Source organism: Aulonocara sp. 'chitande type north' Nkhata Bay, linkage group LG15 (genome assembly GCF_057382095.1).
Source record: "Aulonocara sp. 'chitande type north' Nkhata Bay isolate Kocher_YH1m ecotype deep benthic linkage group LG15, A_spYH_male_GT1.1, whole genome shotgun sequence".
Lineage (NCBI taxonomy): Eukaryota > Metazoa > Chordata > Actinopteri > Cichliformes > Cichlidae > Aulonocara > Aulonocara sp. 'chitande type north' Nkhata Bay.
Window position 1 is genome coordinate 10,939,689 of NC_141358.1, and position 16,913 is coordinate 10,956,601.

Consider the following 16,913-nt stretch of genomic DNA (forward strand, 5'->3'; position numbering starts at 1 on the left):
TCCCCTCTAGTGGCTGGAAAAAGAAGTGCTACCAAGTTTCAGTCTTGTCACATTGTGTAGCTTTCGGTCTTTCCATTTTTCTGTCTAATTTCTCAAATAAGGTGAGCGTGATCAGTACTGGGCAAAAGTCTTGAGCCATCCATCATTTCTTTATTTTTTTTCCTAAGGCGCCAGACTTTCTTGTAATTTTTTTTGAAGTGGTCTTGAGCAATAGTTTCTGAAGGTTTTTCAAAGGTTTTCTCAGGAAATTGGCTGCTTTTTTACTTGTTTTCATTCCAGCCCAGTCACTCTGACCTGTGAATCATTCACGCATTTAAAAAGACACCAAGCCTGTGTTCACATAACAGAGAACTTTGCTAATACATAAATACATAATTATTTCCAAGTCGTTTGTTGAATCTATGAAAAATATGAAAGATAACACAGAGATAAAGTACGTGGCATATTTCACCATGGTGTGAGGATACTGGAGAAGTAGAAGTGGCAGAAAAAGAGAATTTACAGCAGATGAACAAAATCTGAAAGTCATGTCATGAGCCCAGACCTCAGTATTATTGAAACAGTGTGGGATCATCTTGATATTTTTCCCAGAAAAAATATAACTAAGCAAGGGGTTCCTCTAAACATTTGCAGAGCATTGTAGAAGAAATGCACACTTGTTGACCACAGTTGTGGGGCCTGTGATTTTTCTGATGTCTATAAACACTTCAAGAAAGAAACTAAAGAAGAGAAACAGAAATTTGAGGCAGAAATAAAGACGGGTAGAAAAAAATTAACAAGAAAATGAATCCGAGACAAAAACTATTATTTCTTGCTCTTTTCATCTGACAGACAATTTGTGTGAAGTGAAGCGTAAATGGTCAGAAAGCTGCATATTTCTCATCTTCTCGTTTTTATTTCGAACACACACACAGTGTGATGTGAAGGGCACTCAAAAGGGTTAGTGGGTCTTTCACTGTGTTGTCCCTTGGAGCCCCTCGGTTTCATCCTCGCTTTGACCCCTGACTTCCATGTTGTCTTTCTAAACTGTCGCCTCCCATCTCTTGTTTGTCCTCCTGTTTTCTGCACACTCACCCCATCTCTTCAGCTCAAGCCAATCCCCCTCTGCCCTGCCTTCCTTGCCCCTTCTTCCACTGTTCTGCTGTTTGTCCCCCTCCTGCTCTCTTCCCCATCACTTCCTGTTGTACTGAGACCGCTGAGCCTAACTTTGCCTGACAGCAGCTTCTAAAGAAGAAACAGGGCTCCCGCTTGAGCCACAGCTATGCAAAGTAATAAGCCATGCTTGGAACCAAACTATTGCTGAGATGTTTTTATATACATCCCCTCTCTTCACCTCCCCTTTTTGCTGCCCCCCATATTTACCCATCCATCCGTGCATTGTTTGTATGAATGCACTCTCAGTCAGGGGATAGGAAAAGTTTGAGTGATGCAGTAGTAATTGGTGGCAATCATCTGGATTTTGTAACTACCTATAATTACTACAATTTAGAATCATTTGGAAAAAGTGACACAAATGGCACTCACATCAACCTAAACAACATTGCTGCCATGCTCTGGACTAACTGCTCAACTTCAAGCCTGGACACTGGGGTAAAGCACCGCTGTCTGTTCCTTTCTGCCGTAAATTCACAATCCAGGGCCCTTAACGTGTCAGCACAGTTTACTGCATGAGTGATTCTCTCTCTGTGTCTCTCCCCACTGTTGCTCTGTAGCTTTTATCCTCCAATCTCCGACTGCTCTGTCAGTTCTCTGTGGCGGGTGTTTATTTGTGTGATTGTGTGTGCATGGTTGACCGTTTCCATTGGATAGGATGTTTACGGGGCCGCAAGCTTCTAAAGGTCACAGCAGTGTAATATATTAAAGTTTGTTCAGCTCATATTGGCACAATCTGTCATTTATGGTTCTGACTAGTAAATCCTATGATATTTATTTCCACTCACCTTTTATACCGTTATATAGACATTTATTCTTAGTAATAACTTTTATGCTTCGATCTGATGCTATTTTTATGTATTGCCTTTCATTGTGTCGCATCATGTTACCTCTTTCCTTGTTTCTTTCCTTTCCTCTCTTTCTAGTATTTCTTTCTTCAGCTTTACCCCTCATTAACATGTTATCTTTCTCTCAATCAGTCCACTGCTTCATCGCTGGAGGATGACAAATCTCAGCTCTCCATGAGGTCTCAGACGCCACAGGGCATGGGCGAAGGAGGGGAGGGGTCCGACCCTGACGGACAGGTGGTATGGAACAAGGCTGCCCTCCTCCCCACCCCAGAGGAGAAGATGAGGCGGGCAGCTCAGGCCGTACCCACAGACATAGTTGCCATCAATGTCACAGGTATGTCACACCTCATGACTTCATTCAGTCCGTCTCTCAACTGCTAGCAAGTAGCAACCATTCTTCATCGCCAGGTTGAGAACCAATGTCCCGATCCATCCGTAGCTCCATTTTTGTACAGTTTAATCGGCCTCATTCGTCCCTGGTGTCTCTTATTTTGCATTACCATCTCACTGACAGGCCTTTTGCTATTAAGGGAAATTTCTGACTTTTTTAGCAGTTTGATTGAGGTATCCGATGATAAAGAGAGTGTCAGCATGCTGACATGTCATGAGAAATTTGCATTTCAGTTTATTAGTTTAATTAGTTTTCACTGTTTCTGTTTACAAAAAAGAAAAAAAAGTCACATATTTCCTTTAATCAACCTTCTGTGAATGAGTGATTGCAGAATAATAGAGAACTGTATCCAGTCATCCACAGATGGGGTCAAACTTGCACGTGGCACTCAACCATGTCTTCCTCCTCTATGTTACCTTCACTCCTCTCATCATGCCTCTTGCAGACTGACCTTTGCCTTCCTTTATGCATGCGTGAGCGTGTGTTTATGCCTGAAAGTCCTTTGACAGCTTATGCCAGGGTCAAGGCTTTTCATCGTCTTTGTGTCAGATCACTGGCTGTTTGACAGATAAACACTCGTACACAGCAAATTTGTGTCAACTCAGTTCCCCTGTTAGCGCGCCACATCTTTCAAGGTTTTCCGCCACTCATAGGTACACTTATCTTAAGATTTGTTCATGAGATTCTTTTGGAAGGAGTCCAGCGGTGGGATGGACTCGCAGATAAGATAAGATAAGATAAGATAAGATAAGATAAGATAAGATAAGATAAGATAGAACTTTATTAATCCCTCGGGTGGGTTCCTCTGGGAAATTCGATTTCCAAAAAAGCACAGCACCGACAGAAGTTACAGAGTTACAGAATATTATATATAACTCTCAGTTCAGCATCAACATCTATATTTTATTGTTACAGTTAATATATCTGCAATCTACAGCCTTTTGACACTAATTAGCATTTAACGTGGTCCCTCGCCACACAAATCAGTGTTGTCACTTCAAATTAGTGGGAAAAAAGGAGTAAAACACCCACCGAGAGATCAGGGGCTTTGCCACTTTGGGAGGAATTTGTGATCGCAGCTATCCGCCCTTATATCGGTTTCTATTTCCCTGACGCCTGCAGGCTGTCACCAGCTAGTGAGATAGCAGAAAGAGCAGCAGTTCATAGCGACATATCACTCTTCCTTCAGGGAAACCGGACTCAGAGCGAGGAGATTATTGAGAAGCAGTTCATGTTTGCATGAGTACGTGTGTGAGTTTGAAAGCACCTTTCATCCCATATCTGTCCTTTCGCATGTTGAGCTTTGTGGTAAGAGCATGTACTTCTCATCTCACACATCTTACATCAATGTATGTTTATACCCCGTAATGGAAGTTTGCATAAAGGCCAGCCAAGGTTTTCTTTGTCAGACCCCTTCCTTTTGTTTTTGATTGGCATCACAACCATTTTCTCTCCGTGGGTTGTAAAAGACACTTTGGCTGGTTGGTGAAAAAGTTCAGTTCACCCAAATAACACAATGCATTTTCTCAATTAGGCTAAACTTTCTCGTGTTGAAGAGGAAGATTCACATGCTTGCTGCACAACATGTTTTTGTGGATCACTCTTATCCCACCACTGAGCATAATCATACTTAACTAGAAAGTGTTAAACCTTTCTATTTGAATCCAGCTTTAGTTCAGAAAAATGCAGACTTTTTTTCAAGTCCAGTTAGTAGTTTGGATATGTTGGATATCCAGACATAAGAACGATTTTAGGTATTTAATATTTAGCATTTCTCAGGAATTGAATCAGAAGAATCAGAATCAAATAACTTGTTAATCCCAGAGGAAATTTTGTTCACATTTGCTACAAGACAGTAACTAACCAATTAAAGTACAAATTAAATGATATAATATTAATACAAAATATAACATAATGTCTCTAATAAATAAATATGAAAATAAATAAAGTTAAAATTCAGGTGCCTCTCTTATCATATTAACTTGATAAGGGGAATAGGTGTTGTAGTCTGTACTTACACTTGTGACGTCTCCTGTCATATTTTGCTATATTCTCATTTATTATTTGTTTAGAACAGTCTCCGGTTCCACACGAGGGGTTTCCAGTATGTGATTTTGCACCTTAATATAAATATAACAGAAATCCTCAAAGACACTCTTGAGTAATATCATCCTTTAAAAAAAAAAAAAAGCAATGCATTCATCCTTAAAAATAAATAAAAACTAAAATCTTAAGTTTTTAGAAGCACAAATCAGTTTGAGACTTAAAATAAAAGCAAGGAAAGAAAATGCTGATTTGTAATTTGGTTGAACTGACCTTAATATTTCCTGCCCTGTTGACGTTGCATGTCCAACTTGGAAAAAACAAAAACCCTCCGCATGTCTGTTGAGTTTGTTCCTTCTGACTAACCGACTGCTGTTTGCCTGTTTGTCCGCCTGCCTTGCTCTCGCCCTCCCGGCTACCAGGGGCAGTGTTTGACCGACAGGCGAGCATCCGGCGCTCCCTCATTAACACTGACACCGTGTCCCGCCGGCCCAAGAAGGTCAAACGCAGAAAGACTATATCAGGGCTGCCTGACAACATCAACCTGGAGCTAGGTATGGATCACTGTGGAGCTACATGTTGCCCTCTGCTGTCCACAGACCTGTCCCAACACGCTAGACAAGCATCTCTTCTTCCTTTCTTTACTGCCAGCAACCTTGTTCTCTATAGGTTTATGCTTTTATCACACATAACTGTGTACAGTTAGAAACTTGGCGAGCCCAGGAGGGTCAGACTGACTCAAGTGAGCTCACAGTGTTGGATAAAGGATGTGCAGCTGCTACAGCTGATGTCTACATTATCATTTGTCCTCATTCACTCTCCTCCACCCGAGGATCTGCAGCCAAGAACAAGTTATGAAATCATTTTTTGTAGTTCTGTTGTTTTTCTTGTCTTTTTGTTATACTGCTTAAAAAACTTCTAACATAACAGCAGAGTTTGCCAGTTCTGTCATATGGTAGAAGGTAACGTCAGACTTTGCTTCTGATTGGTTGATCATTTGGATCAACTTTCTGAAGTCCTTTTGTCTGTGATGTGTGTATATCTCTGTGTATATCTGTATAGTGTATGCTGGTAGCATAAGATTATTAATAAACTATCTATGAGACAACAAGCCCTGATCTCAGGTCGATAAGCCACCTTCACATGCTCTTTCTGAGCATTATCATCCTGTCCTACATTAGAAATGTAAAGATGCTGAGGTCCCCTCAGAGTTACTCAGCTGAGCCCAGTGTTAAGCGAGTACTAAGCTCACTAATCTGACACAGTGTTCTGCTGACAGCACCGCATGGCTAATGTTTATTTACACGTCATTGAGCTTCGGGATGACAGCACCATTTAAGGGAAATGTCATTGCTCTGTGCGATAACATCGCCCAGGCTGATAGGAAAAGAGCTTTAAAGTCTGGTTAGTGCCCAGCTGACAACACCCTCTGAATGTCATGATTACTGGGCCGGGATAATTGTCCCAGTGCTCCATCCCTCCCCTCTCCTTGCACCAGAGCTGCCTGCAAAGTAGACCTGCAGCTTAATCTATCGCAGCAGCAACAGCCGAGCTGTCAGTCCAGCTTTTAGCAAAGGAGGAGGAGAGTGTATGTGTGGTTCAGAGCGAATGGAGAGAGAGAGAGAGAGAGAAGAAAGGACGCAAGAGTGTGTATGTTTTGGAAGACGAGCATCAACAGTAGAAGCCACCACAGATGGGAGACACAGTAGACATCCTCTCTCGTTTTACGACTCAATCTTCAAACTGTTTGTTTATTAGCTGGTATGTTCAGTGTGCATCTTTCTGTTATGTGCATTTTATGTTTGTCCTTGTGCATGACAGGGCTGGCTTGGCATGCACACGTGTCTTCTTGTATGTCTGTGTTCCTATTTGTGTTTTTTTGGGGGGGGTTTCTCTGCCTAATGCTTAACCAGCTGCCTATCCTGGCACCCAAGGAGACTACTTCATTTTTCTATCTGATGTAGCCAGCGTAGGAGAAGCGTAGTAGCAGAGCCTCTATTCCTTCTCTCTGTCTCTCCTCATATCCTTTTCTCCATAATGAAGAAGACCAGAAGTTATTAACGTAAATCAGGTTACACCAAATCAAATTAATTAGCTTCCATGTGACCACAGTTTATCTGACATTCCAGCCAGAAGAGCAGAAAGGTTTGTGGCTGAAGAAGTTATAGCAAGGGGGGGGGGTGAAGGTGGGGTAGCAGGAAGAGGAATCACATGTTGATATGTTTCTTTTTTCTTTTTCTTTTTTTTTGACAACAGCAAAAGGACACGGCGGAGATCTCCGGCCACATTCTATGTTCCTCCCTGGACAGTACTCCACACTTGGCCGTACTGGGAGTGTCAACTCAACTCTCCGACGTTCGGTGACCAGAGACTCGAGCTGTCAGACAGAAGAAGTAAAGATCGTGCCCCCGTCCATGAGAAGAATTCGAGCACAGAGAGGACAGGGAATCGCTGCTCAGATGGCTGGCATATCCGCTTCCTCTTCAACAGGAAGTATATCCATCTCCAGCAGCAACAGCTCTGGAATAGTGATGCTGCCGCAGCATTTTAATGGAGACCCGTCGCGTTTTCACAGTCTGCCCCGACAGGGCGCAAGAGTGTCCCTCAGTGCCGATCCCATCTATAGCAGCACGCCCATCAAGTCAGAGGAACATCTGCAGAGGCAAATTGGAAAGCTTCAGGTCGACGATACTGTGGTACACATGAGAAACGCCCCGAGGACAGGAACTTTGCCCAGGCCCAAGTCCCAGGAGTTGAAGGGGACACTGTCCAGTGAGTGGGGCGGGGGTCCGGCATGTGTGGTTTCCCCTCATGCTGCTTATTCCACCTCGTTCATCCCCAATGCCACCATGTCCAGTTCTGCTGAGGTTTTTACCCTTAACACCTCGAGCCAGCTCACCCAGTCCCCGGTCTCAGCTTACCCCGCAGCTCGAGCGCTCAGTCTGGCTTCCCCAACTAATGCTGACCCGCTGATCTCTAGTCCAGCAGCCTTCACCCACAGCTCCACCTGCCCTGCCTTGGCCACGTCTACTCCTACTCACACAGCACAGGATAGTGGCCTGAAAGTCAGAGCACCTGCCAGTGAGTCAGGTCACTCTGACAGTAGCACCCACAGCCACAGCACCTTGGCCCCCACTCCACCATCTTGTCTGCCGGAGGAGAACTGGATCTACGACACACCAGAAAACGTGGTGGCTCCACACCGCACTCTGACCTCCAGTTGCTCCACTCCAATCAACCAGCTCTATGGCAGCCTGGATCAGTCCTCTAGGACCACTACTGATTCCAGCTCTCTTTACTCCCAGGACAATGATGGATACTACACCTCTATGCACCTGGACTCAGGCCTGCGCTCGCGCAGTCACGGTAGCGGGCACGGGGTGGCAGCTGGCCGGGCCACCAGACACAGCATGTACGAGTGCCGCGAGATGGCCAATCAGGAGGACTCTGGAAGCCTGTACAGTGACCGCTCGCTGTCACGCAGCATCTCCCTACGCAAATCCAAGAAGCCTCCCCTGCCACCAGCTCGCACGGATTCTCTCAGACGCAAGCCAGCTGCAAAAATGCCCCCCGGAGGCGTTAGCGCCATCAACGGTGCTAATGGGGAAAGGGGTACGACACTTAATGAAACTCTAATTGCAAGCTTGCAGCAGAGCCTGCAGATGGGGTTGAGAGGAGGGAAGGGAAAGGGTGCGTCGCCATCATCAACCTCTCACAGCCCAAGCAGCGATTATGATGACCCTTGGGTCCTCAGGCCGCGCAGTCACAGCAGCATCAGTGCAGGCAGCTCCGCAGCATCACTAGCAGCTAACGCAAACTGCGGCGGCGTGTCTAGTGTGTACTCTCTATGCCATGTGACACCTGCCCACAGTGACACCAGCAGCCTGCGCTCTGACTACGCCGACTCTTGGGGCTACTACATGGACTACCCTCGTAACAACTCGGACCAGGGGGAGCAGACACCCCCAGCCCATGCCGCAGATAACATGTCAGCCGGCGTTCACCCAGGAGTCTTACAGAATGGAGGAGGGATTCACAAAAGTCAGATCCCTGGAGCTCCAGGTCAGGAGCGAGAGGTGTCGGCGAAGCCCAAAGCTTCCACCTCCTCCCCAGACCGGGTGCATAGACTCACCTCGCCATCTAGTGGCTACTCCAGCCAGTCCAACACTCCCACAGCTGGAACCCCAGTGCCCGCCTTCGCCAGGTCCATGTCTCCCTCGGGCGGCCGGCCAAAACCCAAAGTCCCCGAGAGGAAGTCCTCTCTCCTCTCATCAGTTTCCATGTCCTCCTCTTCTACCTCCCTTTCCTCCAACACTTCAGACTCACTTAAGAGCAACGGTCCTCCTCCTCCACCACCACCTCTCCTCTTCTCCTCCTCCTCAACTCCCAACACCCCTCTCAGCCCACCTCCACCCTTCCCTCCCCCTCTACCGCCAAGCTCTAGCACAGCTTCCCTGACTCCTCCACCAGCTCCCCCATTGCCAACCACTCCCCAGGGAGGTTCTCTAAGCCTGAACTCTACTTGCTCCACCTCCCCGGAATTCCCTCCACCTCCATCCCCCGAGATGCTGATTCACCCGAGTTCATCTCCCAGTGGGAGCTTCAGTCCCCCTCCTCCTCCACCACCCCCACCTCCTCCTCCTCCTCTGCTGGCTACTGTTACAGCTTCCTCCTCCCCATCTTTTAAGAAGGCACTAAATGATGCTCCTAAAGAAGCTCCTTCTAACAGTCCCACAAACTCACCTAAGCCCCTCATCACACCATTTGCACTTCAGAGCGTTCAGCTTCGTTCAGTCAAGCGACCAGAGAAGGAGATCACAGATGACAACAAAGCTGAGAAAACAGGGATGGACCTCCTTCAGGGGCTAAAGCCTCTGAGCCTGGATAGCTGTTACTCTGAGGAGCATCCCACTGTCTTACCCCTTTTGAACAGCTCTCTGGAAGCGGATTCCCATTATTCCTCACCATCGCCTGTGTCAAAGCTCCTGGAAGAGTTGTCACTGGATGACAGCATCACAGAGGACTCACCGGACATTGCCATCGTAAATGGAAAAGCTGATGATGAGAGTTACACACTTGTGAATGGGAATGAAAAAGAGGAGGCACTAGCATTGCCCAGTCCCGCACAGAGCCACGAAAGCTCTCCCATCAAGCAGAAGGCCCCACCCCCAGCAGTCTCCAAGAAGCCCAAATTTTCCCTTGTCCCACCAGTAAGCCCCCAAACAATAAATAAACTGTTTCCATCTCAGCAGGAAGAGACTAACATCCCCCAAACAGAAGACCAAGTAGATTCTCCGCGAAGACAAACAAAAGAAGAGGTGAAAGAGGGGGACGGTGAGCATCAGGAGGAGAGAGAAGACACTTTAGAGCATTTAGCAGAGCGCAAAGGAGCATTCACTGAAACCCGATACGAGTCTTGTATCACTACATCTGTTAGCAAGGAGACGAGTAATGCCTCTGGGCTTTATACCAACGGAGAGGCTGATGAAGAAGAGGAAGAGGACTGTGATGGGGCGAGCAGCACCACAGGGTCCATCAGCTCCAAGGACGACGAGGCAGGTGAGTCTGACTCGTAGTTTACTGAATATGTTTCCACAAAACAAACGCAGAAATGCAGAAACGGAAGCAGAAAGCCTTAATGTACTTATTTGCCAAAATCCTAAGAGGTTAGAAGTGATCCAGCAGACTGAGGGTTGTGCAATGGGTTCCTTTGAGCTGCTGTAAAATTTATTTTGCCCCTAAGCAAGCGAGCTAAACTTGAAGGCAGAAGCTTTTAAAGGTTTGAAAAGTGTGAAAACGAAGCGGGAGCGACGGCTTATCACTGGGACAGCAGCTCTGCAGCCTCGTGCAATCATCCCGCTTACTCTTTATTCTACTCCTCCTTCTATATTTTGTATGCGGAGATCTCTTTTGGCTGCTGTCCCCCTTCTTTTTTTTGTCCCCCCTCCCGCATTGCTGCACACGTACACACACCTCAGCCTCCGCTGTCTACTTGAGTCCTCTCCACCATCCATCCTTCTCTTCTGTCCAAATATTCATTTTTGCCCCTCTGCCTTTTCTCTTGCTCTCTCTCTCTCTTTTTGTGTTAATCGCTCAGCCCGTGTTTTTCCTACTCAGCTGTCCTTCTGTCCCACTCCCTCTCTGAGTTAAGGGAAGGGGGGTAAGTATCCCAAAGGAGATGCTTTATGTGGTTGGAGGGACAGGGGGGAGGGGCCCGGTCGTATCGGAGGGGAGGGGAACGGATCTGGTAAGGGGATGAAGGGGAGGATGGGGAGAGCGTAAAGTGAGACTGCCTGCAGCGGCTCAGGCAGTCGAAGCTCAGACGTGAGCGCGGAGGTTAAGAGGAAGAGGAGGAGGAGGAGGGGGGAAAAAGCTAAACTAGAGGAAATGAAAGAAGAGGAATATCTAGAGAGGGAAGAAAATGTAAGGAGACAGTTGGACATCTCCTCCGTACGACTTCAGATTTCATAGGCGGCCAGGTTAATGCGACAGGATGGATGTAGGAGTGTGTGCTCCCTAAAAGTCTGCTCTCTCCTGACTGTGTTGGATGTAAATTGTATATCCCCCCTGACCTCAGGTGACGTCTTTGAATCCAGTACGGCCGAGTCGTCTCCAGCCCCGTCAGCAAACGGGGCGTCCGAGAAGAGCATGGTAACCCCGACTCCCACGCGACCCCGAACCACAGAGGACCTCTTCGCCGCCATTCACAGGTACGACGATGCACTCGTCTAATGTCCTTGTCGCCCTGCTCATTTTTAGAGCACTACAGCAACTTATTTTCTCCTCACCCACCTCGGCTCTGGATACATAATTTATTTCCCCGATCTAGTCCTGCTTCCTATTATTCCTACTTTTCTTTCCTCTCCACCTGCCCTCTCTGTCATTCCTGCTTTTCCAACATCCTCATAAACCACAGTGTCACCCTTGATTTGTGTTTTTCAGTCATCCCCCACTCTCTGCCCTCCACCTCTCAGTCATAACTTTATCCAGCATTATCCCATACAGAAGAGTACACATCTGTCAGAAAGCCGATCTCTGGCCAGTGAAGGGCTGTGAAGCATGAAGGCAATGGTTAATTTGTATACTAAGCGTTTGTGAGTGTAGTTAGATTACAATTGCTCATTTTTAGCAAGAAAAAAGAAAGAAGGGGAAAAAAGGCTGTTGCTTCATCCATAATTTACTACTCGACACCCTCTGGTCCTAATCTGGGTTAGAGGCCACTGGAGACATTTCTCATTCTCCGTTTCTCCGTCTACACGCCGCTCCGCCGTCTCTGACATATACTGCATACGTGCTCTTGTGACTGAAGGCGGCACAGGCATAAATTTCTCATGCAGCCCGCCAGTTTGGGTTTCGCGGTCACGGGCAACAGCAGCAGCAGCATTGGGGAGTTCTCTTAAGCGTCCCAGGATTTCATTTTGCTGTATTTATGGTCCCCACGTCACGTGTGCATGTATCATTTATTGCGCTGCCTAATTAAACGTGAATATTGTGTAAGCGTGTGTGCGTTTGTAGTCAAGGCAGCATTTGTTTACCACTCTCCTCCTCCTCCATCTATCGCACCCTCACAGCGTGGGAGATATAGAATACTTTTGCAGATTTGGGAAGTGATGACCGTTTCCCAGCGGTGCTGTTAAAACTAAAGAAGATCCCTCAAACAAAAGAATGAACTAGCACAAATTCAATCTGCAAAAAGTGCCCTAAACTGTAAATTCAATCGAGAACTGTTCAAGGGTGGAAGCACCGGGTATTAACTGTAACACCCCTGTAATACCACCTGCCCAGTTCTTTTTGTTTTTATTTTCGTTCACCTTCACGTTCCCCCGTCCTTTCTCTCTCACTGTCTGTGAAATCAGAGTAATAAAAGCCTCGAGTTGAAATTCCTTCACAGCAGCGGCCGAAAACACAAGTTCGTTGTGAGAGAAATCCTCCAAACCGAATGTAATCCAGCCAGCAGAAAGAAATCGATCCATTGCAGCCATGCTTATATTGCCTCCTTGTTTACCTCTATAACTGGGATTGGCACCTGCGCTCTCTGTTTGGATGTGCACGCACGTGGGATTGTGCGTGAGAAAAGTCTTATGTAATGCTGATGGGCTAATGTGGAAAGGGAGCTCACAGCGGATGACGCTAGATGGAGGTTGAATTTAGGGCACAGACATATTTTGCAGCGTTAGATTCTCACACAAACCATTTCCATCCCTTCAGTCCTCCCTCGCACTTTTTTGACCTTCACACAGCGCTGTACATCCCCACAGGTTATTTGCCCTTTAGGGAAGATTTCCCTCCAACGATCTAATCTGAGGATTAAAGAATTTTGTCTCCCTTATCACAGAATGTGTAGTTGTAATTCCGTTAATCATGTTTCTCCTCTCTTCTTCCACTGTGCAGAGAGGGAATGGGTGCAGTGTTTCTAGAGAGGTGCGTAGTGGCAAGTAGCCCCTTTCCTTTAATTAGCGAGCCTTGTTTTCACCACCGCCACGCTGATGCTGCCTTGGGATTAGCAGCAGTAATCCCTCGGTGCAACCCGCCACCCCCGGTATCACAGACACGGATTAATAAGGCTGTTTTCGCCTCAAGCCCTAACGCCTCCTAATTCTGCCAGTTGCAGCTTTTATTGCCATGCTTTGGTGCAGGAGTTATCAACACTCAAGGATGAGTGGTGCAGCAGACTATGCTGATACCGACCACAACAACCACCAACCGCCTCCTGCTGAGAGGAGGCCGCCTCGTCCTCATGTGATTAAAACAGCTCTGGGCGCTTTCCTCAGTTTGTTTTGTGCCGCGTCTGAGCTTTCATGCAGCGTTGCAGCTTCTGCAGCTTCTGCTGTAAAACCTCACCGAATTTCTTTTAACCTGAAATGTGTAACTCTTCTTCTTCTGCTCCTTAGCCCTGGTTTGTTTCCGAGATACGCCGCCATGTTTGTTTGCTGGGGGCAGTGCTGACATATGGCAAATTTGGGACAAAGATTTGTGGAACGTGGGCAGCAGAGTTTTAAATGTAATCTTTTTTTTTAAGCTGCAGCACAAACATCAAAAAGAGTGGGCTTACATGTGTGAAATCCCGTGGATGAATAGTTAAATCTGAGCTCATTGCTCCCTGACAACACTGCCCCAGTAACTTAGTCCTGTATTTTGCTCTGTCGAGTCAGCATTTATTTGCCCTAAAATAATTTGATCAGCCGTGCTTCCGCTCGCTCACTCAGCAGAATTCCTCAAGACTATTTTAAAATCATCTTTTCTTCCACAGGTCAAAGCGCAAGGTCCTGGGTCGCAAGGAGTCCGAGGAAGACAAGACCCGGCCTGGGAGCCACTCGCAATCTCCACCCACCACCCCGACGAGCCTGTCTCCAGGGATGACGTCGTCGTTGCCCCGTCAGTCGGGATCCATCCAGCGCAATCTCCGCAAGTCCTCAACCAGCAGCGACACCTTCAAGGCACTTCTCCTGAAAAAGGGAAGCCGCTCTGAGACCAGTTTCAGGATGTCTGCTGCCGAAATGCTTCGTTCCACTGACCCACGCTCCCAGCGAACGCGCTCCGAATCGGCGCTGGACTTCCCCACTGCTTCTCCCTCCTCACCGATGGCCCTGCACAGCCCGGCCGGTTCCCCGGGCCGGGGTAAGAGGGCAGCTGACGAGCGGGGCCGTTATGATGTCTTTACCCTGTCCTCGCCGACTTCGTCGCCCTTTTCAATGGGCGGATTTAAGTACGGGCGCTCTCGGACGCCGCCCTCAGCTGCCAGCAGCAAGTACAACGCCCGCAGCCGAATCCTCAGCAGCCCGATGACAGTAATCTGCGAGCGGGACGGGGAACTGGCTGAGAGCGAGTACGGAGACACGGCAGAAAGTCTGTCTCAGCCAGCAGCTCAGGCTGTCCCTGTGCTCAAAGACTCCAATGGCACTTTATCCGAAGAAAGCAGAAGTTAAAAGAGCAGGAGCCGCCCCTTAGCTTTGGGGAGCTGAACTTATTCGTTGTAACCAGGCAGGGAGCTGGAAGAGGAGCCCAACACAAGGCCCTCTAGAGACACCTTCCTGAGCTCCACCCCCGCCCCTCTGAGGGAGTGGACATGTCTGGTCCTGATGCGGGACCTGGATGCAGCTCCATCACGGACCGGACAGAGCGCAGTCTGAAGCAGAGAAGTGGACCTGCTCCAGCTTTTTAAGACTGCCATGATTCTCATTCTTTCCTTCGTTTGGTGATTCACCTTTTTTTGTTCAAAGAATAGTGTTTCTTTTAGACCTGGTGTTCCTAGTTTTGTTTGCCTTTTTTTTTTTTTTTTTTTTCTTTCTAACTTCATCCCGCAGGAGTCCTTTTAGTTTCACCAAAGGACTAAAAGTTAAGATGGCAAACTTAAGTGAATTGAAGGAATGGAGAAGTCACTGACTGTTCGCTTAACTTTGCTGCTGTGGTGCTACGTAGCTAGGAGAGAGTGGAATGTAAAAGTGTGCGGGAGGCTCGCCTGTTTTCAGTTTCTGCTTTTCCTCTGCTGGCTGTGGGAAGTGTTTGAGAGCACCGTGGCTTGCAAGTGTCGGCTTCAAACAGCCAATCAATATGTGGAACGGGCGCGAGGACGTGGTACAGCAGGTGGCTCCGCGGTACAACTTCACCTACGGTTACCACTCTTTGATCGGTGGTTTTAGTTTGCAGAGCTGGTGTGTTCAGGGGTCCATAGGAAGTGCAGAGGGCTCAGTGCTGCCACCTAGTGACAGGGAACAGTGTGGAAAAATTGTTGGGGGATACGAAGGTTCAACCAAAACATCAAAATTACTCTCTGAAAAGGCTCATAAAAGTTAGTTTGTAGAATTTGCACTGTGCACAGTTTTTTTTTCTTGGTGAATTAAAAAAAAATGTTTTAATAAACCAATTACATCATGTCATGTCACGTGTTTGGAAGTTAAGTAAGAAATGATAACATTAGAGTAAAAGAATATTTTATTATCTTTTAGTGATCGTGTGGGTTACCAAAGAGCTTGAAAAATGAAACGGAGTTGGACGTGACAGCAATCCGATAGTCTGACACCCCCGTGCATACGCTCCGAGAAGATCCACCAGACCCTGTGGGGGCAGATTTCTAAATAATTTCTATAATGCTGTTGACCTTTCTGTTTATCCTTTTGCAGTTTTATATGGTTCTATATGTAAATAAATAGAGAATTGAGTTTTAAGTCACACTTGACCTATTTTCAAAGACTTTGTACATTTTTTTTAGAACCCTCTGTTTGCTGAAAGGGAGTGGTTTCCTTTTTCGTAGATTATTTATTTTCACATAGGAGGGCGTCGGTATGGTTTAACTGGTCAGAGTCAGCTGACGGGTGGTTGAGGCACAGGAAAGAGAGGTTAGGGGTTAACCAGAGAAATCAAAAAGCCACATTTAGCTGGCTGACCCCAGCGAGCCGTTATTCTGTTAAAGACGCATCAAAAAGATTATATTAATTTTAACCAGCCTTTAATCTGAAGTCATGCCACACTGGTGCTCATGGCTGAATAAACGTGGTGACAGTCGTGAGACTTCATAACCTCCTAACAGCCATAACAGCCTGTGTGTTAATCACCTGTGACCAAATAATGTGTCTCCCAGAGCCCACCAGGCTGTGATTGAGCGCTCCTGAAAGCATCTGTGCTTGTGAAAAGACAGAGAGGACAGAAGAAGTAGTGGGAGTGGAGCTGAAGGCAGGCTGCTAACGCTCTCGTGTATGTCTGTGTAATAAAAACAAGGTGATATTTAAAGAACGCATCTCTGTGTCATTTCTCTGTGTGTGTGTGTGTGTGTGTGTGTGTGTGTGTGTGCGCGCGTGTGAGAGATTCACGGCCATCTGCCTGCTCAACACCCCAAATCACAGCCTCATTAGCGCCGTCGCCATGGCACCCACACTCGTCCGTCATCTGGAAAACTCCCATTATTCACCCTGCTCCTTCTGCAGGGGTCATCACTTATATTCCTTCTGGACATCCTATTAGGACACACTAGGTTAGAGCCTCTCGCGTGACTCCCAGTTAGCGCTGAGCCATCCAGACAGGACGCTGCAACTTCTCAATATTCCTGCATCAACGTCCTGCAGAGAGACACCTATAAATACCATTGCGCCACTGGCCCGTCAGTCTTCTCAGGGGAACAGAAACGCAGACAGTGTCTTAGTATTTTAAATGAAGCCCCGTCACCTCTGATTCAGCAGCCACCTGCCCTCTGACGCAGCGTCCATCTGGCTGCGAGACAGGAATCAATATGAACTCCCCGCAGCTATAATCACACTATTGACACTTCACCGCTTCCCCTCGTCTTTTTACATTCAAGACCACTCAATGGAGAGTGTTTATAAGTCATGGCAAATAAAGCAGGGCTGATCGCAGGGAGGCCAGGAATAGTAACCACGTGTGTTTAGGCTGGAGAACAGAGTGCTGCTTCACTTATTAAACATCTAGCTTTTTTGCACTTGATTCCACACAGAAAGACTCCGGTCAGATGGGGGAATCAAACC

The 16,913-nt window shown here is 47.1% G+C and overlaps 1 protein-coding gene across 8 annotated transcripts in view; it reads left to right on the plus strand.

Moving 5' to 3' along the window:
- nhsl1b (NHS-like 1b) overlaps nt 1-16,167 on the plus strand; it is a 101,203-nt gene extending 85,036 nt beyond the window's left edge. For 4 of the 8 annotated variants that reach the window (XM_086264081.1, XM_086264083.1, XM_086264086.1 and 1 more), the window contains exons 4-9: nt 2,133-2,337; nt 4,860-4,991; nt 6,694-9,996; nt 11,015-11,147; nt 12,829-12,858; nt 13,688-16,167. In XM_086264081.1, coding sequence (XP_086120207.1) covers nt 2,133-2,337; nt 4,860-4,991; nt 6,694-9,996; nt 11,015-11,147; nt 12,829-12,858; nt 13,688-14,363 — 4,479 coding nt within the window. In that variant the 3' untranslated portion in view covers nt 14,364-16,167. The remainder of the gene's footprint in view (nt 1-2,132; nt 2,338-4,859; nt 4,992-6,693; nt 9,997-11,014; nt 11,148-12,828; nt 12,859-13,687) is intronic. The other 4 variants (XM_086264082.1, XM_086264087.1, XM_086264084.1 and 1 more) reach the window with 3 other exon arrangements.
- Nucleotides 16,168-16,913: the final 746 nt, after the last annotated feature.